Source organism: Polypterus senegalus, chromosome 6 (genome assembly GCF_016835505.1).
Source record: "Polypterus senegalus isolate Bchr_013 chromosome 6, ASM1683550v1, whole genome shotgun sequence".
In the NCBI taxonomy this organism is placed as follows: domain Eukaryota; kingdom Metazoa; phylum Chordata; class Cladistia; order Polypteriformes; family Polypteridae; genus Polypterus; species Polypterus senegalus.
In genome coordinates this window covers 48,419,055-48,445,725 of record NC_053159.1, presented here as the reverse complement: position 1 = coordinate 48,445,725, position 26,671 = coordinate 48,419,055, and the positions used below count along the sequence as shown (strand labels likewise).

Here is a 26,671-nt window from a genome sequence, read left to right as displayed (position 1 = left end):
TGTGTGTGGCAATATTCAAGGGCAAGAGAGATGAAGCCAATTAACATTCCTTGTAAACCTCACAAACCTAAAGACAATAAGGTTTGCATAATGTATTAAAAAAATCAGGAGTGGTCTCCCCTAGACTTTCTCGTATACTCAAATATGGGGATGGATATTTGAGGAGTAAATGGCAAGACAATGATTATATTTTTATATTATGTACATTAAAGAACCATAAACAACAAATCCAATCAAATTAATGATATTCTGAACACTTATTATAAAAGTAAAGTTAAATAAATCAGACTCTGGAGCTGCATGAATTAAAGGTAAAGTACCACTTCTGGTTAATGGAAATAGCCCAAAAGTTGATAGAAATCTATTTTTTGTACCTGATACTTGTATGCAAAATTTAGTTGACCTAAGTTAAAACATACTCATCGTGTTTACATATACTGCACATACACACATACAATTCCAAAAAAGGTATTTTCTAGCTCGGGAGGGTCTAAAATGTCAAGATTCATCAAAATCCACCCATCCATTCTCCAACCTGCTATATCTTAACTACAGGGTCACACGGGTCTGCTGGAGCCAGCCCACGGCAGTTCATCAAAATTTCGAAATTGAATTTTTGGAGGATTCCAATACTTACCCTATACTTTGTATGCGAGCAAGTCACAGAGTTCTAAAATGTTGCGATTCATCAAAAACCTGACATCGAATCTTTGAACGATTACAATACTTTCCCTATACTTCATATACGAGGAAGTAAAAACCATCCATTTCTAACCTGCTTACACAGCTGAGGGTCACAAAAGGCAGAGTTAATGTTAGGGTTAGATCTTAGCAGCATAGCATACAAGGCTGAAGCCAAACCTGGACTGGTTACCATTTCAATCTAAGGAGACGCATGCACCCACAAACCAATAAAGCTGGGTCAGTATAGTGTTGCCTGTAAGCTGTATATACATATCTTTGCAATGTTGGAGGAGGATCTATGCAAAGCCGTAGCGAATGTGCAAAAAGGACAGTGCAAGGGCTCTTAGGCAAGCAGTATACATTTTAAGGTCTCTGTGGGTGTACATAAAGTTGACTGGCTGAGAGCCACTTCAACCTGGCTGTGAGGCCTGAACCATTTATTGCAGATGTGGATGTAAAATAAAAGTGAGAGACTATGAACAAATAGGGTGTATCTAAACTCTTTTACACATCACAGAACCCAGCTGACTGACAGTATGTGGTGTTAATTTCTAGAAGGAAGAGCTTCCAGATTAAGATAGTTGACTGAGCAAGTAGAGAAGGTAATGGCCATTTATTTTATTCATAAGTGGAGTTGAGAGCAGTAATTTGACATTTTTCTCTACCTCTGACTATAAACCGTTTATTTTTTCTAGACATTACCACCAATAAAAAAATGAAATTATGAGCTTGTTTAACTTTCCAGAAAGCTTAAATTTTTGTGTTATATGATGAAAAAGCAAGGCCATGGAGGATGTTACACCATCATAAAATACAACATCACTTATTCATGTGTTGTCTTTAAGGGTAGTACAAGAAGAATGTGGAGGATAGAAAGGGTTTTAGTACTCTTCAGTTAATAGATTGAGTGAAGTTTTATTTGGAATGAGGCCCTGTGAGTTCAATGTGGTGTACATCATACCAGTAAATGAGAGCTTTCTTTATTTTTTTTACTCCCACTGCACATTTTCTCTCTTATTACTCCTATGGCTAATGTTGTTTAGGCCCTATTAATTTTACTGTCAACAAATTACGTTGATGAGTGTTGATGGGATAAATGAATTCTCAAAAATTGTTGTGCTACAACAATACTTCTGAGCTGCACAGCTTACACATGGCTCTGCTTTTATTTAGTTATTTTTTACTGACAATCTGTTTGAACCCGTAGGAAGTCCACAAATCTAATTTAAGTGTTGAAGGCACCACTTAGACAGTAAAGTGACTTTTCCATAGAAGGCCATAACAGGCGCATCAGCGAAATCTACTGGATTAGACGGCAAAAAATGAATATAAGCAAAAATCTACATATAGTAATTGAGCATAACAGAGATTCATAAGATCGATCTTGAGACTTTGAGAATTGATATCGAATCATTTGAACGAAAAATAATGATTAATCAGAAAATCTATATTTTTTCTCAGTCCTAAAGAAATTCCCTTTGCAACTCTGGCAAATCCACAATGCTTCTTTCCTGTACTCCAAACCAGGAAATTCAGCATTAATCCTTTGACACCAATGTTACTTCTGTAAGTAGTTTGCTCTTAAAATGGTTGAATGCATATGTTTCAATTGACCACTCCATATTTTGCTGTTTCTCTTCCAAAAAAAGATCAAACTTCAAAAAATCAAAAGCAGTAGCAACAAGTAAAAAATGGGGAAACTCCTCCACTACATCTTCCCTCTCAACAAAATGTGTAAGACTTAATATATGTATTGAAACATAGGGAGAAAACTCACTCACTGACCCACCAAACAAACGGTAACAGATTGACAATAAAAGTAAACCAAACCAACACCTCAAATGCACATACCCAACAAAACTAATCACAGGAAAAAAACAATAATGTAGCATGAGCAGGTCATAATCCTGTAAAGCCTTAACCACCTTAGTCACTTTGTCCCAGGTAAGTAGGCCTTTTACAGATGCACTATTAATGTACACTGCTGGCAGCACTAAAAAACATTAGATTAAAAATTGCAGTCAACCTAAAAAAAAAAGCACCACTTGCAATGAGAAGCCACATGATATTAAAGAAATGCTCTACTGCTGGGCAATATATTGCCTATACCGGTAATGGCTTCACACAATGATAAAATTTTTTAGTTTTAACGGTACTTAATCATAGTTTACAACCTTTACACTTATCATAAATCTGTTAATGAAACATCAGCATTTCAACTGCCCTACCTGGAGAAATACCACAGCTGCATTAAAGTAGACAGGCTAGCACGAGGAGGAAAAAAAAAAAATCTGAATTTATGGTCTCAGCTCACACCATGCTCTTGCAATTGGGTATACATATACACCTGCAAAACAAAAATGTTACTGCTGTTTTAATAAGTAACAAAAGCTAAAGAAATACACCCTGCTACCAGAAAAGAGAATTCAAGCAGCACACTGATGCAAAGGGTAGCAAAACAAGCAACCTTTAGCTTCCTTTGACAAGCAGCATTACATAAAAGTGAAAAAAATTAAGTCAGTTTACAATCAAAAAATACTTCACCAGAGGATACCTGTATATCAAAAAAAACCAAATCCTCGAATGAAATTACAAATTCTATAACAGAACACATTAATAAGAAAATGTGTCCCATTTATATGGAACAAAAAGAGAGAATTAAAAACTTACTCATAGACCCTGGGTATATAGTGCCAAATCACACACATTTCATACTTTTGTGGGAACACTGCTTAAGTGAAGAATGCAGGCAAAAAGTCCACTCAGATATTAAATCAACTGAGTATTTGTCATGCGGAATGAATCTTTGGTCAGTCCACACATCTAAACCATATACTGTATAAGCAATATACAGTGGTGTGAAAAACTATTTGCCCCCTTCCTGATTTCTTATTCTTTTGCATGTTTGTCACACAAAATGTTTCTGATCATCAAACACATTTAACCATTAGTCAAATATAACACAAGTAAACACAAAATGCAGTTTTTAAAATGATGGTTTTTATTATTTAGGGAGAAAAAAAAATCCAAACCTACATAGCCCTGTGTGAAAAAGTAATTGCCCCCTGAACCTAATAACTGGTTGGGCCAACCTTAGCAGCAATAACTGCAATCAAGCGTTTGCGATAATTTGCAATGAGTCTTTTACAGCACTCTGGAGGAATTTTGGCCCACTCATCTTTGCAGAATTGTTGTAATTCAGCTTTATTTGAGGGTTTTCTAGCATGAACCGCCTTTTTAAGGTCATGCCATAGCATCTCAATTGGATTCAGGTCAGGACTTTGACTAGGCCACTCCAAAGTCTTCATTTTGCTTTTCTTCAGCCATTCAGAGGTGGATTTGCTGGTGTGTTTTGGGTCATTGTCCTGTTGCAGCACCCAAAATCGCTTCAGCTTGAGTTGAGAGAACAGATGGCCGGACATTCTCCTTCAGGATTTTTTGGTAGACAGTAGAATTCATGGTTCCATCTATCACAGCAAGCCTTCCAGGTCCTGAAGCAGCAAAACAACCCCAGACCATCACACTACCACCACCATATTTTACTGTTGGTATGATGTTCTTTTTCTGAAATGCTGTGTTCCTTTTACGCCAGATGTAACGGGACATTTGCCTTCCAAAAAGTTCAACTTTTGTCTCATCAGTCCACAAGGTATTTTCCCAAAAGTCTTGGCAATCATTGAGATGTTTCTTAGCAAAATTGAGACGAGCCCTAATGTTCTTTTTGCTTAACAGTGGTTTGCGTCTTGGAAATCTGCCATGCAGGCCGTTTTTGCCCAGTCTCTTTCTTATGGTGGAGTCGTGAACACTGACCTTAATTGAGGCAAGTGAGGCCTGCAGTTCTTTAGACATTGTCCTGGGGTCTTTTGTGACCTCTCGGATGAGTCGTCTCTGCACTCTTGGGGTAATTTTGGTCGGCCGGCCACTCCTGGGAAGGTTCACCACTGTTCCATGTTTTTGCCATTTGTGGATAATGGCTCTCACTGAGGTTCGTTGGAGTCCCAAAGCTTTAGAAATGGCTTTATAACCTTTACCAGACTGATAGATCTCAGTTACTTCTGTTCTCGTTTGTTCCTGAATTTCTTTGGATCTTGGCATGATGTCTAGTTTTTGAGGTGCTTTTGGTATACTTCTCTGTGTCAGGCAGCTCCTATTTACGTGATTTCTTGATTGAAACAGGTGTGGCAGTAATCAGGCCTGGGGGTGGCTATGGAAATTGAACTCAGGTGTGATACACCACAGTTAGGTTATTTTTTAACAAGGGGGAAATTACTTTTTCACACAGGGCCATGTAGGTTTGGATTTTTTTTCTCCCTAAATAATAAAAACCATTATTTAAAAACTGCATTTTGTGTTTACTTGTGTTATATTTGACAAATGGTTAAATGTGTTTGATGATCAGAAACATTTTGTGTGACAAACATGCAAAAGAATAAGAAATCAGGAAGGGGGCAAATAGTTTTTCACACCACTGTATTAATAAGAACTGAAAACTAATAAGTGCTTACAAACCTCATACCTTGGGGAATAAATGCTTTCTAAAAGGAAAGCAATTAGAAATTTCTTCCTAAAAACAAAATGTCCTTTGCACAATCCTTATATTATTTTGCTTGTGTCTGTCCATGCTCGATATAAACAACGGTTGCCACAACTACTATATCCCTCTGTAACAATAGCGAGGAATCAGTGTTTCTGGTAGAGTTTTGGACTTAGTCTTCAATGTGACCAATTGTCAACTGTAGTATTTGACTGTTTATTCAGTGTATACTTTGTTACTCACCAAAACTGCATGATGACACTACCATTTTACACCTCCTTTTTCCTTCACTTCAACATAATCCTACTGATAAAATGAAAAGGCACATACAGCCTAGCTGCTACCAACAGAAACGGTCTTGCTGACCTACTTAATCACATCAATGCACAGAAGCAGAAACATCTATATCATGCCAGACCAACCAGCACAGGCAAGATGCCTTAGAATAATAAAAGCAACATATGACAAACCACAGAGAAACATTATCTGAAGGTCAGCGGAAGCAAGTCTTGTACCTAGACAGTGAATGAAAAACAAATTACACAACCTTTCTGAAGAGCAGTGGCAAACTGGCAGACAAAAAACATTGATGGAAAAACTACAGGGATTCCATAACACTGACAACTCAAAACATGATATTCCCTTTATATTATGGTGTAGGCAATTCCTAGTTTGTTTAGCACATTGTATGACTATCACCAAGTCACAATGACAAATGTTTAATAATAAGAGTTTATTTGCCACTCCGTGTTTTTACCCATGGCCAGTTGTACACTACATTTTCCAGAGTTACATTGAAACCCGGGCTAAACGGAAAGGTACTTGAGGGTTACACACAGGGGAATATTTTCGCTAACAATAATATTTATGCAACAAACTGCGATTTCCGACAATTATTATAGATGTTGGTATACTACATTACCTGACGGCCACACTGACTTAAATGTGCCCTGTATTTCCCTTCTTATCCAATATGTTCTGTTAAATTGTTCATGTTACATTTTGTAAATATTCATGTTGTAAGTGACTATAACATCATCTCATACTAATCATGCGACTATTCTAATACTGAGTCCTCTCACAAGTCATTATTTATTAGAATAATCCCCTTTCTTACTGTAATGTGTGATGTACAGCTCTACCTCATCATAATTTCATTAATGCTTTTACTCTTGTGAAATTTTCGCAAGGACGTTTTGCTAGTATTATTTTAAATTTCTATGAGGTAAAGTGTCAGTATTCTTACATTTTGAGTTTTTGAGCGCTGCATTTAAAAACAGCGTTTGAACAAAGTGTGTTTTTTCATGATTTCTTTGTATCTGTATATATTTGTTACAGCTGTGTAGGTATTTACAAGTTTAGAGAGGTAAGAGATCGGAAAAGAAATGACAAGATGCTTATGAGCACCACAAAACCTTTAAAGAGCTCCTGTCATTAACTGTAGATGATGACTCAGACAGACTCAGTAGCAGGCAGCGGGGAGACAAACGAAGAACACAGAGCGAGGCACTGGAGAACAATACTATATCAGATCATGAATGTTATGGGTTTAGGAAACTGTAGAGGGCCAGAGCTCAGACCAGGAGAAAGGGGTAGTTTGAAGGGGCAAGGAGCTGGAGCAGCTGCTCATAATGAAACAACACAAGTCACATCACCTGAAAAAGCTTCTTACAGAAGCAAAAGCAGATAAAAAAAACATTGAAGGTGTCATTTACGACCAGTACAACTGGACTGCAAAAATATTGACTGCTGCACTATGCACCAGAAGACATGCTGATATAGTGATAACAAAAATGTAACTGTGGTCAGTGAATATTTGGCAGAGTCGCACAATAGTATAGTATAATTTGTTATTATTCTATGTTTTGTAGGAAATATTAAAAATTAGTTTAAAAAATGTATACTGTTAAGGGAAGAGGTATTCATTAAAAGCTTTCACAGTTATGGTTATTCTATGTGTATGTGTGTGTGTGTGTGCGTCGGATGGACCAAAACAATGTTCCAGAGGTGTTCCATTGGATTTAGGTCAGGTGAGCGTGGGGGCCAGTCAATGGTATCAATTCCTTCATCCTCCAGAACTGCCTGCATAATTTCACCACGAGTCCTGGCATTGCCATGCACCAAGAGGAACCCAGGACCCACTGTACCAGCATAGGGTCTGACAATGGGTCCAAGGATTTCATCCCAATTCCTAATGGCAGTCAAGGTACCGTTGTCTAGCCTGTAGAGAGGTCTGTGCGTCCCACCATGGATATGCCTTCCCAGACCATCACTGACCCACCACCAAACCGGTCATGCTGAATGATGTTACAGGCAGCATAACGTTCTCCACGGCTTTTCCAAACCCTTTCATGCCTATCACATATGCTTATGGTGAACCGGTCCTCATCTGTGAGAAGCACAGGGTGCCAGTGGTGGACCTGCCAATTCTAATATTCTATGGCAAATGCCAATCAAGCTCTATGGTGCCAGGCAGTGAGCACAGGGACCACTAGAGGACATCGGGGCCCTCAGGCCACCCCGCATGAAGTCTGTTTCTTATTGTTTGATCAGAGACATTCTCACTGTTGGCCTTCTGGAGGTCATTTTGTAGGGCTCTGGCAGTGCTCCTGTTCCTCCTTGCCCAAAGGAGCAGATACCAGTCCTGCTGACGGGTCAAGGACCTTCTCTGGCCCTGTCCAGCTCTCCTAGAGTAACTGTCTGTCTCCTGGAATCTCCTCCATGCCCTTGAGACTGTACTGGGAGACACAGCAAACCTTCTGGCCATGGCACGTATTGATGTGCCATCCTTTGTAGAGTCCAGGTATTGCCTCATGCTACCAGTGGTGACACTGAACGTAGTCAAAAGCAGAACTAGTGAAAAAACAGTCAGAAAAGATGAGGAGGGTAAAATGTCAGTGGCCTCCACCTGTAAAACCATTCCTGTTTTGGGGGTTGTCTCATTTTTGCCCTGTTGTTAATTTCATTAACACTAAAGCAGCTGAAACTGATTAACAATCCCCTCTGCTACTAAACTGACCAGATCAATAACTCAAAAGTTTTACTGACTTGATGCTATAGTCTGCTTAAAAAGTGTTCCATACACACACACACACACACACACACACACACACATATATATATATATTATAGGAGGTTCATCCCTGATTTTGCGAATAGGGTGGCTCCTATAATAATCGGCAAGCCCCAAAAATGCTCAAACCTGTTCCTGCGTCTCCGGACGTGTGTAAGCAAGCACCTCACCCACCTTTTTAAGTTGAGGTCCAATCAACCCCCTGCCAATACAAAAACCCAGGTAATGCGTCTCAGTCATACCCAACCTACATTTCTTAGGGTTAGCTGTCAAACCAGCCTGAAGCCGTTCCAAATGTATGTGCCAATCATTATTGAAAATTACATCATCATTGAGGTATGCCCTGGAATATTCAAGAATGAGGACTCAAGATCTGATCCATCATATGCTGGAAAGTTAGAGGCGCGCCATGGAGACCAAACAGAGTTTTCTCGCAACTGGAAGCTTCAAGAGGCACCTGCCAGTAACCCTTTTTGAGATCCAACAGGGAGACATAGGACGCCTGACCCAGTTTTTCCAACAACTCATCAACACGGGGCATTGGATAGGCATCAAATTTGGAAACCTTATTCAGGCGCCTGAAATAGATACAGAACAGAATTGAACTGTCTGGTTTTGGGACTAATACAACCAGACTGCACCAATCTATTTTACTTTCATGCATAACACCCAATGCTAGTATCTGCTTGACCTCCTCGCACAATAGTGATTTTATTTCCGCAAGATGAGAAAGGCCCGGCAGGGCAGAAAAAACATCTGTGTTCTGTTCAATCAAAGATAACAACTTTGTTTTTTGCAAGTCAGTCAAATCGCCACCAATGGCAACCAAGGATGTGCAAACTCCCTGTGGGTCACGCCACTCCTTCAAGAGATTAATATGCAAAATGTGTAGTGGCTTCCGCCGGCCCAGTATTCTGACCTTGTTATTCACGGACCCCATATGCTCCTCAATTACGGCAGGCCCCTGCCATGTCGCAAGGAACTTGTGCGGTCAAAAGGAATCGGAACCAATATGCGATCGCCAAGTTTGAATTCACAGAGCTTGCACCGTCTATCATACAGACGCTTCTAGGTGTCTTGTTCACGTTGCTGATGCTCTACAGCGATAGCAGAAAATTTAGAAATCATTTCTTGAAGCAAAATTACTCAATCCGCAAAGCTCTGTCTGTGAGCCTTCATCTGGATTCCAGTCCATTGTTCACGAACATCATCCAAGACGCCCCATGGGTGCCTACCAAACAACAACTTGAAGGGAATCAAGCTGGTGGACACCTGCGGGGATTCCCGAACTGCCAAGTCAATTCAAGTTGGGGAGCATACATTAGTACAGTGCATTGCCACACCCACCACACAACAAAACAACTCAGGATCCCAGTTGGCAACCCCCCATGGTGACACGCGGTCCAGTCCCGCCCCCTGGAAATGTGCCTCATTCGGGACTCCAAGTCGAACCAACGGTACCCAAGGATTTTCCAGAGAGACGCAGTACCAAAGGAGTCCAGTCTTCGTCTCAGGTCACTGGATAGTGTCCATGTCTCGCATCTATATAGCAAGACAGGAAGAGCCTTCGCAACAGAGGAGGAATTGGCTTTCCGTAGAGCAGCCACTTCAGGATATTGTGTTGCATAGTCAACCAGCACAAGAATATACTGATACCCATTTATAACTCTTAGGGAGAGGGCCAACAATATTTAGCCCAACCTGATGAAAGGGAACATGTAAAATAGGCACTGGAGAAACGGGAGCCCGAGGAGGTTTATGAGCAGAGACGACCTGGCAGTCAGGCTAGGACCTGCAGAACTGCTTAACATCCCTGCCCATATTAGGCCAATAAAACTGCTTTGATAATTGATCCCTAGTTTTATCGGTCCCTAGGTGACCGCCCAAGATCAAGTGTGCCAACTGCAAAACAATGTCCCTATGCTCGGCTGGGACAACTAGCTGCTCAATTAGCCCACAACCTAAACGATCTGAAATCACCTGAAAAAGGCAGCCGCCTTTCTTGAGAAAGTGTGAGGTCTTGATATTAGCGGACTCACATTCCTGATAGTAGGGAGTCACTAGTAGAGTAAGTCTAATTGAACGTGTGTACTCTAGAGAGCTACAGGTACACTGCAAGCACGCAAAATTCGTCTGTTCGCAAGCCGGTGTGCTCCCGGTGGCCAGTGCAGCATCTACTTGAGAAGTTGTAGAGAGGCCAGCAAGCCGCTCAAGGAAATCCAAGGAATCCTTCCCAGCCTCACTGGAGAGATCAGTTTCAATGTCTTGAGTGCTTCTCCAACAGCCACCAGCTCCTCCCCCTCATTCATGGTGACAGGGGGCTGGTGCCCTGAATTTGGCCAAGACCCTAGGGAAGAGGGTGTTCCTCTTCCTGAGCAGCAAGAGCCAAGGGCAGGAATCCAAAATGGCAGTCCAAACTTTAAGTTCTGACCCTTTAAAGGAAGCAACACTGTCTCATAGACCTTAAAATCCCCATGTGCACAGTGCATACCCACAGTCTCAGTGACAGACAGGGAAGTAACCCTGAGCCAGTCACGTCTGACAACCCAGAGGTCACGAGTCCCTGAGTCCAATAAGGCAGGGATCTCCTGGCCCACTAATGTCACAGAGACCCTGAAAACGCCCTTCTTCAGTGATGCAGGTGGTACCTGGGAACAAACACACATCAGCCAAGCCGACTTCCATGGACTGAGTAGGGGAGGGGCGACATTCCCTGGCGAGGTGGCTGGTCTGATCACATCGGAAGCACCTGTGCTCAGCACCAATGCTGGAATATGAACAGCGACGACTCCTACCACACACAAGCCCAAGAATGTCGATAAACTTATTCTTCTATCTCACAACCTGCCACAGTTCTCACAATACTGAGATAATAAAAGCACATGATCTCTATGTCTGTAATACACGAAGGACAGACACCAACAAAGGAACGAACATGGACATCAACCCATTAACTAAGGGTAATTATTAACATGATAAAAAAATTCCAGCCTTGTCCTGGAACAAAATGAGTACTATGCATGTAAGCTTCAGTTACTTCAAGTTCTTTATAGTGGGCCATGCAGAAGAACTAATAAAATTAAAACAAGGTTAATATTTTAATTAGGGATGTTAAAATCTAAAACATTTTGAAAGAGGTTTAGTTTAATTTTTAGCTTGTTTTTGTGTATTATACTTGAAGCATGGGAATGCTCTACTAGTTATTCCAGGTTTTATATGCTTTTGCAGTTAGATGACATTTAATGCACAGCATGTGTTCTCTTACTGTTAAGACGTTTTACTTTTCCCATTTACCTACACTCGTACATTTGATGGCTCTCTCCAACTCGCTCTGCACTGAAGGAAGCAACAACTTGCTTGTGGATTCTTTATGTAAAATGGGTATATATAATGAAAAAGTAATAAGATATTTGAACAATTGTTTGCAGTAAATTTCATTAACCTAAGACCTATTTATGAGCTAGTTTTTAGTTTACGCACATGTGTGATTGTAATGGAAGGATTTTTCTAAAGAGGGGGGGGGGGATCAAGAGAGCAGATGGGCGTTGGTCGCTCAGCGCAAAAACCAGCTTCAAGAAGGAAAAGTACTGGGAATATGGCCAGAGGGTCATGCTGACTTGTTTTTCACTTCAAGGGGCTTCACTACGCAATTCTTATTTTTGTGTGCCTCCTGGTACCAGGTGTCGTCATCATCAGGACCAAGTGCAAAACAACACCGCGTCCCGTGGAAAGGTGTGTGTGCTGAAACTAATCACTTTTGTATACACTGCTTACGTAAGCCGCTTTGGGCAAGGACGCTCAATTAGTATATAAGGGAAGGTTCCGCCCTCAGTTTCTTTGGAGGCTCAACCGTGGGGACAGCGCGCACCGCCCGGTAAATGAAAGGCAAAATGAGTTGGTCCTTTGACAAGACTGACAAGCGGGCCCCCTCAGTCTACTGGTCTGGGATGATGGCTCTATGTCTTTTTGTATGTCTGTAAGTATTGTTTTGTTTTGTATGTCTGCATTATATGTGTTTGATTATTATAGTTGATTAAGTAAATAAAATAGAAGTATTGGACCTCTTCTCTCTGATTCTTTGCCTACTTATGTTCATATCCCTGGAACCATTTTCCCGTAACAAAACATTTTGGCGTCACGAACAGGATTTTGGGGAATCTGGTAAAATATTGAACTATTGAGTGAGGCAAAAAGAAATCAGAGATGTTTAAGAAGAAGAATAAAGACCCTGAGGCAGCTCCTTTACCTCTTCCCGGTTGGGAGGAAACGGTGTGGGAAGACTGCACCAGAGAATTGAGATGTGGGGGGATTAGCACAATATTGGCAAAGTTTAGGCCCCCCAACACCAGTGAATGTACTAGCCGCGCTTAAGAAAATGCAAATGGACTTGGTGGGTGCGTTAGGGCGGGCCTCGATGGCCGAATCCCAGGTAGCTGTATTATTGCCGCGGTACAGCGGGCGGGGATGACGGAAAAGGCAGCCTTATGCATAGCCAAGATAAATACCTGGCTAAAAATTTGCGAGCAGCTAGCAGTACACGTAGCAATGTATAAAGAGAATGCCATATAGATTAAGCAACGATCGCTCAGTGTTAAAGTGTGTGGTGGTGCAGTAGTTAGCACTTATGCCATGATTCGAGTTTATTTGTGATTTATGTTGAAGCTTACATGTTGTTTGTTTTGAGTTAATATTCTCAATGACAGTTTAGTCTTTTTGACGAGAGTGCCGTCTTGCTGTAGTATCGAACCGCGTTATTTCTTGATAGTTGGATTTGCCCTAATTGTCGCATGAATGGATCGCCACGGAAGCAATTCCTCGTTGTCGCCGAGTCATTTCGGCAATGGAGTCTCCTTGATCTAGAAACCAGCGCCGTTTGAGCTGAGTAGAATCGTGTTAGAGTTAACATCCGTTAACGTCATGAGAGGCTGTTTTATATTATAGTCTGATAAGTAAAGCAGCCTTCAGAAAAATGTAGGAGGATAGCACCAAAAAGAATAACAAGCGTTGAGAAGAATATAATGCGAAAAGAAAAAGTGCACTGTATTTAACATCAAAGGTACCTGGCGCTCGCTAATGTCTGTGTATATGAATATGTCTGTGCTGAACTTATTCAATGTGTATGCCTGAGCATTAATTGTTCTCTGTGTGTGTGTAAATACGTTTGTGCTAAAAATGTGTGAGCGTGCCTGTTGTTTGTTCTGTGGGTGCGTACGTGTGTTTGGGAGTAAGAAAGCAAAAACATGGAGACTTCTGGGTAATGTAGTTCAACTATGATTTGCTGAAGCTGCCATGTGCATATAAACGTCCAGAGCTCTGAGTAAATATGGGTTAAAATAAATGTGAGTATGAGTAACATTTGATAAAATGAAGAATGCAATCACTTTTAGTAATAAGTGATAATAAGTAACAAAACTGAGGTAAAGTTGAATGTGTTAAAACAATGGTTTTGGGTGATTTTTGTATGTTATATAGTGTATTAGAGGGATCCCTATGTGTGTGTATGTTAAATAGGTTTCAGTGTGCTTAAAAGAATGTGTAAAAATATGTGTTGTTTGCAAGAATTAAATAATTGGTATTATTGTGAATGTAAATGTTGAGATTAAAAGAGCTCTTAATTCTAAATTAAAAAAAAGATTTGAACAGGTGGTGTAAAAGGTCTCCAGATTAAGCATATTATATGAGCACCCCTTTTATTTGAGTACTGGCCAGACTCTGATAAAAGGGAGGATTTTAATTAAAATGAGTAAATTTCGATTGAAGGAGACATTCTTTTACCAAAATGAAGCAGGTTATTGGTAATACTCCTTTCAAAGCCTATGTTGATTAGTGCTGCTTAGAAAGCAAAATTTACTGTATATTGGAGAGGCAGAGCACAAGGAAAGCTGCTATAATGTGAGGGTTACTTGTATGTGGTAATGAAGGTAAGTGTAAGTGACAATATGGTGTGCATTTGTTTGGTGATGGTCAAATGCGACAATGGGTATGAAGAATGGCATGTGGCAGTATAAAAACAGCCAATGCCAAACTGTAAGTGAAAGAAAGGGAATAAGGAGGGTTAACTAAGAGGAAAACAGACTGTACTCTTTGGAGTCAACATTCTGAAAAACGTGTAATAAAACATCTGGAAGATAACAATGAAAGAATGTGCAAGATCAACTGTCTTTGACAGAAGGTTATGGGGAAAAGAAAATTAGTGTATATAATTGAAGTAGATTTGAAGTATTTTCTTAGTTTACCTGATAAACAAGTGGGTTCTTCATTCTAAATATGGGTAGAAATGTGCAAATTTCTTAGAGGGCTTTATAGTAAATAAAGACACATTTTGCATTATAGGGCATTTTGATATATTGATTTCTTTCCTCATTTCCTTTGTGTGTAATATTGACATGTTTGTGTGAAATACAGTGGAATACTGGGATCACAGCAAAACTAATGGAAGGCTCACTTTTATACATGTATAGAAACTTTAAAAATGAACACCTTGTGTAAAAAGAAAAATGTTTTTAGGACTTTGCATAACTGAACAATGGTTTGTGATTAGATACATGGGGGAAGAAGTGTGGAGCCTAACCTTTTTGTTATTCAATGTCACCAAGGAAAAGATTGAGAATTTACCCGTCTAGATTGTGGATTTCTTTCTTGACTCTGCTTGATATGTTATGTTTAATTTTGTTTAAATTTTACATTTTGAAACCAGTTTAAATCTTGGAACAAATGCAGATAATTTGAATATTATGTCAATATTATTGGGACCAATTTTGTAATGATTTATTATTGAGTACTTTTCCTTTTGTAATACATTGATTGACTTTATTTTAATAATGACTTGGGACATTTTTTTTTAAATTGAGTGGAAATTGCAACCGCAGCCAAACTGGAAACAGCTATAAAGGAGGACTTGAACTTTGTGCTTATCAATCTAAATTTTTACTCTGACTGTTTAAAGACAAATTGACTTAGACAAGCACAGACTGGATTGAACTGACCATTTGTTTCACTGCTAGCAATATTTTTAATAGGGGTACCCCCAACGAAACAGATCTGACATCTTATGACATATTGTTTTTTGGATCCATAAGTAGCTACCAATGAAGAATTAATATGCTGACTATTTAAATGAGCATTTTTAAGTCTTTACATCTGCAGGTGAAAGCTGTTTTTTCCTAGTGCATTGTAGATAACAGCATTTGAAGTTGAACCAGAGATTGGGCTGTGATAAAGGTCTGCAGATAAACTAATTATCTGAATCCAAGGAGAACCCAGCCATACCAAAGAGGGAATCAAGTCATGAATCAGGCCATCGATCAGCTGACTACTGGACAACGCACTTTGATTCCAGTTCCAGACATCATGGATACCTGCTGCCAAGAGCTCAACTATGCTGGTGATGTTTGAGCCCAAAAGATCATCGTGGATTCCGAATCATAGATGACATCTGCCTACTTGGGTCCTTTTTGCTTGGGATGTTGGACCCCAACACCTGCTTTGGTCCTTATTAGAGAAGAAAATCTGTCACACTTTTACTCTGCAGGGCTCAATGTTCTTGATGGAGCCTGCTTTGACTGTCCACTTGTTTGACAAATGGCAACATCTTTTGGGTTAAAAGTATTTGAACTGTGAAAGATATAGAAGGGAAAGCTAATTATTTGTAAACAAAGCAGAATATAGGGATTCCTAAATAACATGTATTTAATGAATGTTTGTATTAATTCATAGTGGTTATTTTTATGAGATAATAAGTCACCTTTAAGGACCAATGATTTGGTTATTTGTAAAGCTAATCAGAATTGAATTTTAATCTAACATAAGGGATCTATTAGAGATTGTTAAGTGATTTTCATTGAAGGGACAATGCACTATTACTAGTCAGGGTCAGTCCAGTTTAGATATTTTAGGTTATTGATTGTAAGTGTTATAGTAAATAATGTAGAGCTTTACATTTAGGTACATTTAATTAATTGAAAAGAATAATAGTAAGCATATGGGATGACACACATGACTAGTATTTTGGGGATAAGGGACACATACTATAGGTCAGGACATCTATAGCTTTTAGAAGAGGATAAAACAGTTTAGGCTAGCATGTTGATGGTGATACAGGTCAAATGATTAACATCATGGCTTGATGAGTATATGTTATGGAAATCAGTGAAATGAAGTAATAATTTGGCCCATAGGAGATGGAGTGTCCTATACATACAGTGGTGAGTGTGAGGTCCGTGAATTAAAAAGCCCAAATGAAGTTTGAAGATCTCTGAAGATATGAATAAGCTTGGGTATAACCCTTGAAATTGAAATGAATGTGACCTCAAAAATGACCCAGTGATTTGCATTTTGGAAGTAGTGCTGACATCTTCCGAAGGGAGGATTGACACCTACTGTCCACAAGATGGCTGAATTAATGTGATAAAGGTGGCTCAAGGTTGAGACCACAGCTGGGTGTATATTTGGGCAATTTTATGAATGAGTGTATTAAGATGTGAGCATGGTGAGGTGTGTAAGGACTTCATCTCCGACTATCATTGTGCACAGCGGTGGCAACCTAAAACTGAGAACTTTTGAGTTAAGATAAATATTTATGCCATCTGTATCATCACCAATAATATTAATTAGTATTAGCTTTATTTGAACCTGGGTATCATGGGGGTTCATGTTAGTGAAGCAGAAATTACTCTCTTAACAGTACGTTGTTGCTTGTTACTAGTTTCCTAATTAGTTATTACTAGAGTTGCTGTCAAACAGGTGTGCACCCAATTTCTTGAACCATGGACACCTTCAGTTAAAGATTCTTATTCTTTTCTTAATGACAATGTGGATGATGAAATACCAAATCAGAAGAAACTCCTTGGGTGAAGTGCTAGTAACCGCTCCCCAGGGAGGTGACCCTCTACGGTGCGCAAAGTACCTGGGTTGAAGAAAAATTGTAATTTCACTGGAAAAATATTTCTCCAAGCGAAGAAAAAGCATTTATTATGGACAATTGTGCTATTATTATTGCTTTAATGACTATATTTAACTGTTATGTATTTTGTGCTTTACTGAAAAATTGCAATCAGAACAAGAAGGGCAAGAGCGCTGGGTTTGCGCTGAGCGAGGGGCCGAATGTAATGGAAGGATTTTTCTAAAGAGAGGGGGGGATCAAGAGAGCAGATGGGCGTTGGTCGCTCAGCGCAAAAACCAGCTTCAAGAAGGAAAAGTACTGGGAATATGGCCAGAGGGTCATGCTGACTTGTTTTTCACTTCAAGGGGCTTCACTACGCAATTCTTATTTTTGTGTGCCTCCTGGTACCAGGTGTCGTCATCATCAGGACCAAGTGCAAAACAACACCGCGTCCCGTGGAAAGGTGTGTGTGCTGAAACTAATCACTTCTGTATACACTGCTTACACATAAGCCGCTTTGGGCAAGGATGCTCAATTAGTATATAAGGGAAGGTTCCGCCCTCAGTTTCTTTGGAGGCTCAACCGTGGGGACAGCGCGCACCGCCCGGTAAATGAAAGGCAAAATGAGTTGGTCCTTTGACAAGACTGACAAGCGGGCCCCCTCAGTCTACTGGTCTGGGATGATGGCTCTATGTCTTTTTGTATGTCTGTAAGTATTGTTTTGTATGTCTGCATTATATGTGTTTGATTATTATAGTTGATTAAGTAAATAAAATAGAAGTATTGGACCTCTTCTCTCTGATTCTTTGCCTACTTATGTTCATATCCCTGGAACCATTTTCCCGTAACAAAACAGTGATCTTTTCTCAACTGGGCAACGGTGAAGAAGAGGTCTGTGTAAGAGAGAGCAACACTTAAACGTTTAGCACTCCAGGATTAATCTATCAGAAATAGAATGTACAGTCCTCTAATGCACGATTTGCTTATTTAATATGAGAATGAAAAAATACATTTGTACAAAAAATATGGTACAAAAAAGTTGGGTAGCCGTAACTAAAGGAAACCACTTGCTAAAATGTAAGATTTTAAATCAAACCTATGAAACAAAACCACTAACTTGATATACATTTGTTACATAGCTACCCAAAACACAACACCAGAGTCTTTAAAAGTAAGTAATATGCAGAGGTACTGAAAGCAGTCAAATTAAGTATAGACTTGCATTACTCTATAAAAGATAATTTAAGTACCTGTAAGTCTCCAGGAAGCTTATACTATGAGAAGTTAGACCTTGTCACAACTACAGTAGGTTTAAATGCACTTGACTTTTGAGCACTGCCAACTTTTTCCAATTAGTTCTAATATGATCCTTGAAAGACAAGACAGGATAGCGAGATAGGTTATCTGTAGCACAGCACAATTACGCTAGAAGGTTTGTGTGCCCATTTCATAATTTAGCATTTTGTTTTTTTAATCTAGAAAATGCATATTTATTTAGAACTTCTCTCTTCTTAACTGAACTACAGTAAAATAATTCACCAATTTGAGTTTTGTTTTAATAGAAAATGTCCATTCAGCAAAATAATACTTACAAATATACAGAAACTGTACAGGTACAAAAATATGGCATCCCTAAGTCCTATGACTTACATCAAGGTAATGTCTGACCAGATGGTTACTAACTTTAATCAATATTTATTTTTTCAATTACTAAACTGTAAAATTTCTTTACAATCCTTGTGTAGTAGCACTTTGTGAAAATCCAAATACTATAATAGAAAGATTATGGTGATCTTCTTTCAGCTGCTCAGCTTATAAAAAACTAAACTCTTGCACAGACATTTGAATGTTCTGTTTCACATCTTTTATAACAGTACTAATATAAATCACACAATGTTATGTATGTGAACAAAAGTGTTTTAAAAGAGCCTTCCAGGTTAAACATTAAAGTAAACTCAGAAACTATGTACATTACAAAGTTCTACTGACAAATCTTGAGACTGAAATGTTCAAATTTTCTTAAAAGACCAAACTGCAAACCATTTAGCAATAAAATAATCTGAAACACATACGTATAGCCTCATTTATTATTAAGACGAGCTGTAACATGATGGCACCAATTATACATATTCGCTGGAAACAAGATTCCTTTTAAACAGAAAGCTACAACAATTCCACACATCAATAATGCACAAAGCAGCACAACAGTAGCTAAAACCTAGACAGTTATTCTGTACAGAAAATTAAATGGATTTGTGGAAAAAAGTGAAAAAAGGCACTTTTAAGACTTTATCAGGAGTTTGGGAACCGAGGACCAGATATCTTTTTTTTCACCAGAAGTAAAACTTAAGACGTTATGGCTGAAATTAGCTGCTTAATTCCTGTCAGCACTGTGCATAGACATCACACTATAAAAGCTACACTCCATCTTCACTCTCTCAAAAAATACAGATATGTATGAAGAAAATATGCTTAACCAGACTAGTAGAAGCGGGTTTAGGTGAAGTAGAATATAATTTGGAAACAATATGGCAGTTCTAAATCTGCCTTAAGCAGTCCTTCCTTAAAATCTGAGTGTGACTGTTCAAGGAAGGCATCGTGAGGGAGGTCTCTAAGAGACATATAAAAAAACCTGAGAAAGGTACTACTTTTTGTGCCGGATATAGAAGAGATTGTTGTTTGGATGCTCAATTGCAGGTTTACTTGTGATTGTAAAAGAGAAAACAACCCAAAAAAAAAACACAACATTAGGTTAGAATGCATATGGGAGACCAAAGTGGAAGAAGGATCTATGGCCTAATAAAACCAAAATTGAGCTTTTTGGTCACTCAGAACACTATGTTTAGAGTACGCCAAACACTGCACATCAACAAAAACACACAATCCCTTCTGTCAAGTATGGTAGTAGTTGCATTTCTGCAGGAGTTCCTGGAAGGATAGTGAAAGCAGAGGGTAAAATGAATGCAGCTAAATACAGGGAAATCCTTGAGTTAACATACTACAGAATGTAAGGGAACTGAAACTTAAGAGATTTATTTTACATGAAGATAATGACCCCAACATAAAGCAAATCCTATACAAGAATGTCTTAAAAAGTAATGCAAATACTGCATCTAAGAGTAACCAAGTGATAATCAAGACCTCAATGCAACTGAAAATTTGTGACTGGACTTAAAAATAGCTGTTGACATATGGTGTCCATACAACCTAAGCAATTTTGCAATGAAGAATAAGCAAAAACTGCAGTGTCCAGCTGTTCAAAGCTGATAGAAATCTGTCCACGAAGACTTAAGGATGCATTTGCTCCCAAAGTTCTGTCAATCAAATGACTTGAATACTTAAGCAATAAACTTTTATCTTTAATAACTGTAATAAACTTACATCACTTGTAGAGATTTATTTTTATAATTATTTTTTATGACCAGTGTCAAAAAGTTTAATTAAATATACTGTGATTCAATGCTGTAATAAAATAAACAGAAAAAAACTGCACATTTTATATACACTATATTAGACAAGTGACAACTAATAAGAAATTATCTTTTTAAAAATGTGATCCAATTTATTTTACCATTCTTTTGTTAAACAGCAGTATTTTCCATATTAAATCTGTTTTAAATAGTCATAATAGAGGTATATTTGTTAACACAATGAACAGAAATACTTACCTTCAATGTTTTTGGAGGTCTTCCATCATAGGTAAGAGGTCCCTTAATCAAAGACAAATCATGTGTGGCAATAGTGGCTGCTGTTCTTTTTTCACAGATTTCATCATGTAGCTTAGTCTAAGAACAAACATATCACATTTAGTCTGTGTAAGTAATATGGGTCTACAGGATTCAAATGGGGAAATAATCTGTACAAACTGTACTAAATGGCCAAATGTTTGTGGACACCTGACCATCAGACCTGTATGACCTTGTTAAACATCTCATTTCTAAACCATGGGAAATAATACTGAATTATATGGAACAATACTTTCAATCATCACTTTTTTGAGAAAACCAAACCTAAAAGGGGAATTACCTCTCCACAGCAGTTACAAATAAGAAAAACAGACGTCCTTCACAGTGAAGTAGAACAAAACACCCAATGTCTGGTTACTTGGCTTTACTCTACACGTCAAGTGAACAACAGTACTAACATATATTAAAAGATGTTGAAAATTCACACATAGTTATACATCACAAAAATGCATCAAATTTTGCCTGAAAATGGATGAGTCTGTTTGCCAAAGGAGCAAATGTATATTCTTATACTATCGTAATTTTGCCATGTTACAGTTATAGAAAAACAGTGTCCTCAAAACCTAAGGCATACAAATTGAAGATCCTTATTTTAAGGAATTTAGGTAATACAAGATAAATGTGTTAAATTTAAAAGATAACAGCAACTTTAAGATTATTTTTTAATTTACAAAGACTAAGTTTAAGAATTACAACTGCTATATAACAGCAGAAATTAATCTGTAGTTTACTGTAATACCACGCCAAGGGCAAAATATTTCTATTTTCAAAGTTTTCTTTCTTCCTTCCTGACCGCTTAACCATATATTAAGTGATTCTCTTTAATTCAACTGTGGAAACACTGGTTCCACTAATTCTACCGGCACCAAGTAAATTGGCAACCCTGGATTGGGTTCCTAGACTGCTGCAAGAGACACACATACCCGTATACACGGTTTCTCAATGAACCACTTTAAAGTTATAAATGATCACCTGCAGTAACCAGACAGAAAAAAAGTACATTTAATGTGAAGAGGACTAAATTCCCACACCTACTGAACCCCATTGTATACTAAGGCTCCAGAAAAAATGAGAAATACCAATTCTAGTCATCGTTTTCAAGTTTGGATTGGTTTGGACATGTGTAGAGGAGAGATGCCAAGTAAGAGAAAAACAAGAAGGTTTGAGGAGGTTTATATATGTGGTGAGAGGACAGGAAGATATGGGAAAAAAAGATGATCTGCTCGGACGACCCTTAACGGAAGCAGCCGAAAGAAGAAGGATGCAAATTTTGCACATGGAACATGCCACAGTTATGTACTAAGTGCTTCATAAGTGTTTAAAAAAAAAAAAAAAAATTGTGATAAAGTTTAGGTAAGGAGATACAGAATAATATATTATGCTTTTTCATTTTCTTCCTGAATTCAAAGTGTTTCCTCTTAAGATGTCCAGATTTCTCTCAGAAACCTAGGGCATGAAACTTGGTTGACATACAGAAATTGACAATTATTGAGAACTTTACAACAGCTAAGTTTCCATCCAGTTTTTTGTGACGTTTTGTTATCGACAAACAGAATATACGTTAAAAAAATGTGTGAAATTTGCTGTCTCCAGCCTGTTTCCATCCAACTGGCTTTTTAATCGATAAAATGGTGTGTGTGATGATGTCATCCCCTCCAAAATAAACTGTCCCATAAGTTTTGTTGCATCGCGAAAAAAAATCTGCCCTTGAGCCGTTTCCATACATAATTTTGTGTATGTCTCAAATTATCTACCTTTTGTTTTCCACGTTACACCCCCTCCACTAAACAAAGAAACAAAGAAATGGAGAGATTATTTAGACAGATTTTTGAAATTTGCCAGTTTACTGTTATTTCAGTTTCACAAATAATTGGAATTGTACATAATATCCGAAGACGAAAGCAGAATGAAGCAGTTGCTTGTCTGATAGCCCTAGAGCTCGAAGAAAGTACCCCAGTGCGACGAAACCCACGGGTATGGGAGAGATGACGGAATAAGGCCTTCTGGGAGGAGGTGGTGGGGAGACACTTCACAGAAAATCTCTGGCTGCAACATTTTAGAATGACACGGCCGATGTTTGAGATGTTGTGTGGATTTATCAGTCCTGATGTTGCGCCCATCACAGGTTGTCACCGACCACCGCTTCCAACCCAAAGCGGATTGCCATCGCCCTTTACAAGCTGGCAACCTGCTCCGAGTATAGAGTAGTTGGAGAAACTTTCGGGGTTCGTAAAACTACCGTCCATCCATGTGTATATGCTGTGTGCACCGCTATTAAAGAAAAATTAATGCGGCGTTATATCAGACTTCCGACTGTAGCGGAGGCCAATGAAATTGCATACCGCAATTCCTTGGTGCATCTTGTGCCACAGATTTACGGTGCGCTGGATGGCACGCATGTGCCTATTCTTCCCCCAACGGAAGGCTACCGCGATTACATTAATCGCAAAGGGTGGCCATCTATTGTTCTCCGGGCCCTTGTTGATGACAGGTGCATGATATGAGACATTTGCGTTGGCACTCCTGGAAGTGCCCATGATGCAGCTGTGTTTGCAGCATCGGATCTGTACAGGTGAGCCTACCTTTCAACATCCCTTCTCAGTGCGATAACAACTGAATTAGTACTGTAATCTGCTTCCCTTAAGGTTTTTAATTAAAACTGAAATTTGAATTAATACAAAATAACGACATTTAATCAAAAAAAACTAAAGTTAATATTAATGAGAGAATTTCTCATATATGCTAAAACATCTGCCATTTAATAATAAAAAAAAAATGTTTAGATAATGAAACACACGGTTTATTAAATATTTTGACTGGCACAGTAAATTACCTTTGCGGTTTTTGTATTATTTAGACATCCTGAGAGACACCCCCAGGCTACAGTTAATGTGGAGGGAGTTCAGGTACCCCTTTTAGTAGCAGGAGACCCAGCCTATCCGCTACTGCATTGGCTCATCACGAGAAATAACGAGTCTTTTCATCAGACCATGCGAACCGCTCCGCTATTCTCGTTTTGATTGCACGTGATGAAAATGTATCATGTGACACATTTATTTGCGTTAAAGCCCTTTTTTTCCGACAAAAAGTGTTTCCAATATAGTTTTTGCGACATCTGAAGTATCGATATGGAATTTATGCGTTAAAGTTAAACGGAAAAATATGTCGACATGTACAATATTTTATTGATAATTAGCATTTCCATCAGCTAAAATTTAAAGCGCTAAATATTTTTTCGCAAAAACTCCTTGGATGAAAACCTGGTTAATGTGACACTGGTGTCCCATCTAGTACTTATTTTTTATGATGTGCTAGTTGCCACAAATGAAATGGGTTTTGTCTCGTATAACATAAAAGTGGGTTAAAAAATGGATCAGGAGATAACACTTTGGGCACAAAATCAAGTTAAATAATTTACTCTACATGCTTACCTGTGCAACAAGAAATCTTTTTAGAGCATTTCCTGGTTTGAGGTTCATCCCCTTGATGATGCAACATACAATATAAGGCCGCACATCCTTTACTGTAGTGGTAACTTGCACTGTTAGGGTACCCAAACTCTCGGAGACATTAAGAACCCTCACCACCATCTTGTTAAGTTCTTCAAGATCATCTTTTGCATCCTCTGACTGAGGATCTCTCTTCCTCTGACGCCTATCCATTTTTTTCTTTTTATCTTTGCTTTCATCCTTGTCATTCAATTCTTGCTTCCCCTTTCCTTTCCCTCGACCACCAACTCTCAAATACTCAAGGACTGATTTAGTCTGGCATCCATTTACCATTTTTTCCAGGCGCTTGTCTTTTAATTTATTGTCCCTAAAGTTTATCTCTTTAAGTTTTGGGCAATCAGCCAATTCCGCTGGTATCTCAGTAATTTTATTCTTTGAAAGATCCAAAACCTGGGGAGGGAAAAAGTGCAATAACACAATACAAAAAATAAATTCAATTATTGTGAATTATATAACTTTGCATAATAGAAACACTATAAAAAATGAAGATTTTAAAAAAATGTAAAGCACCATGCAGATGAAGAATAAAATATTAAGAGTTTCAATATAAGTCTGAAACAAGAACAGTGTGGAGATGACACAGCCCTAGTGTGAGGGTCACTCAAAAATAAACTGGCACCCTGTCTAGACATTGTTCCCACCTTGTGTTCTATGCGATGGGCTCCTGCTTCCCCAAAACCCTACTCAAGATAAGAAGATTTGAGCAATGGATGGATAGATGACTATGTTATGTTTGTACTTAATAATGAATTATGTCTTAAGTTTTTGTATTTGTATTGCTCACATTTAACGAGAATTAAGAAAATATCTGCATGTCTTATGTTTGCTCACCCGTTAAATTTTTGCTTTCCAGTTAAATTTTGAAATCCTTTGGCTATTTAACTACAGTATTTCGATCTGTTTATACAATTAAGCACAGCAAATACGAGCCTGTCCTTCACCCGTGGCTTTCACATGTAGTATTACTGAAAAATTACGGTACAAGGTGTAGAGAGTCCTAAGCACTAATATTACGCCAGCAGTAAGCATCATTCTGAATTTTAAGAAAAAGGTCGCATTGTTTTTAACTAGTAAAACTGAAGACTTACACCTTTAGCTAGACCTATATGCAAATAAATCACCAGCACATCCAAGTCAGTCCTAAGACTTCACGAGACAGGCAGTGTGACAAAACAAAACGTAAATTGGTCGTACCTTAAGCGCTACCAAGTTGCAGACGTCTGCGCTCAGTTCGATGATCTCATTCTCAGTGGCTTCAATGCTGCTGAGCAAATCGAGCTGAGGACTGAACAACTCTTGTGGAATCTCGGTCAGTCGGTTGTGGGAACAGTTGAGGGTTGCCAATTTAAGGCAACCGGCTAGTGTGCCGGGCAAGACCTGCAGTTTGTTACAACTGACGTTGAGTGTGTTGAGCTCGGCGAGTTGGCTCAGCTCATCGGGTATTATTTCTAGATCATTTCCAGACACGTCAAGAACCTTAAGACTCCGGAGGGCACCCACAGTTGTAGGAAGCTCGACAAGACCGTTGCGGCACAAAATTAGACTTTGCAGGTGAAGCAGTTTTCCAAGCTCTGGTTGCAAGATCCGTAGACTGGGGCAATGGCTGACTTCTAGATAGTTTAACAAACTTAAATCATACACTTGTATTGATAGCCCGCCACTGTCCTTTATTTTGGCATCTATAGTGGGTCCCTGTAATACCAGCTCCCGACGTTTTTCTCGTTCCGCTTTTTCAATTTCAAGCCAGCAGCCACCTCCTAACTCCATTCTCAAACCTTAAGCAAGGGCAACACCGGAAGGTGAAAAGAATTACTTCCTGTCCTACGGCGAAGTACCTTTTTGAGAAGCATCCACTGATATTGACCTTTTTCAAAATAACAATCCGATTTGCTAATACTCCTAGCAGAAATGCCAATCAAAATCAGTGACGTTCACGATCAAGCACAGAAAAAAATGTGAAAGCACGCCCTTTCCGTCTATGCGCGTTTCAGTCCAATTGTATGCTGGGGAGAGGCCCATGAAACTTCTTCCTGATCATTCCGAAAAAAAGATACAAAGCTTCGAAAATAGTGACATCTGGTGGTTGATAGAAATAATAGCAGCCATAAGCTCGACGCAGCCAGAATGAGACAATTATGCCCAACTGCTCGATGGAGATGGGTGTAACTGCAGCCCATAATTACACTCTTTTGGGTCAGAAGAGCTTACTAAAAGCTTAAAACGCTCTTTGAGCTCATTTTCATA

The 26,671-nt window shown here is 38.8% G+C and overlaps 1 protein-coding gene across 1 annotated transcript in view; it reads right to left on the bottom strand.

Annotated features, from left to right (window-relative positions):
* The window catches only part of lrrc47 (leucine rich repeat containing 47), a 56,742-nt gene extending 30,376 nt beyond the window's left edge, over positions 1-26,366 (bottom strand). The window contains exons 1-3 of the mRNA XM_039755986.1: positions 25,622-26,366; positions 24,350-24,817; positions 20,841-20,957 (exon numbers count right to left, since the gene is read on the bottom strand). Coding sequence (XP_039611920.1) covers positions 20,841-20,957; positions 24,350-24,817; positions 25,622-26,194 — 1,158 coding nt within the window. The 5' untranslated portion in view covers positions 26,195-26,366. The remainder of the gene's footprint in view (positions 1-20,840; positions 20,958-24,349; positions 24,818-25,621) is intronic.
* Positions 26,367-26,671: the final 305 nt, after the last annotated feature.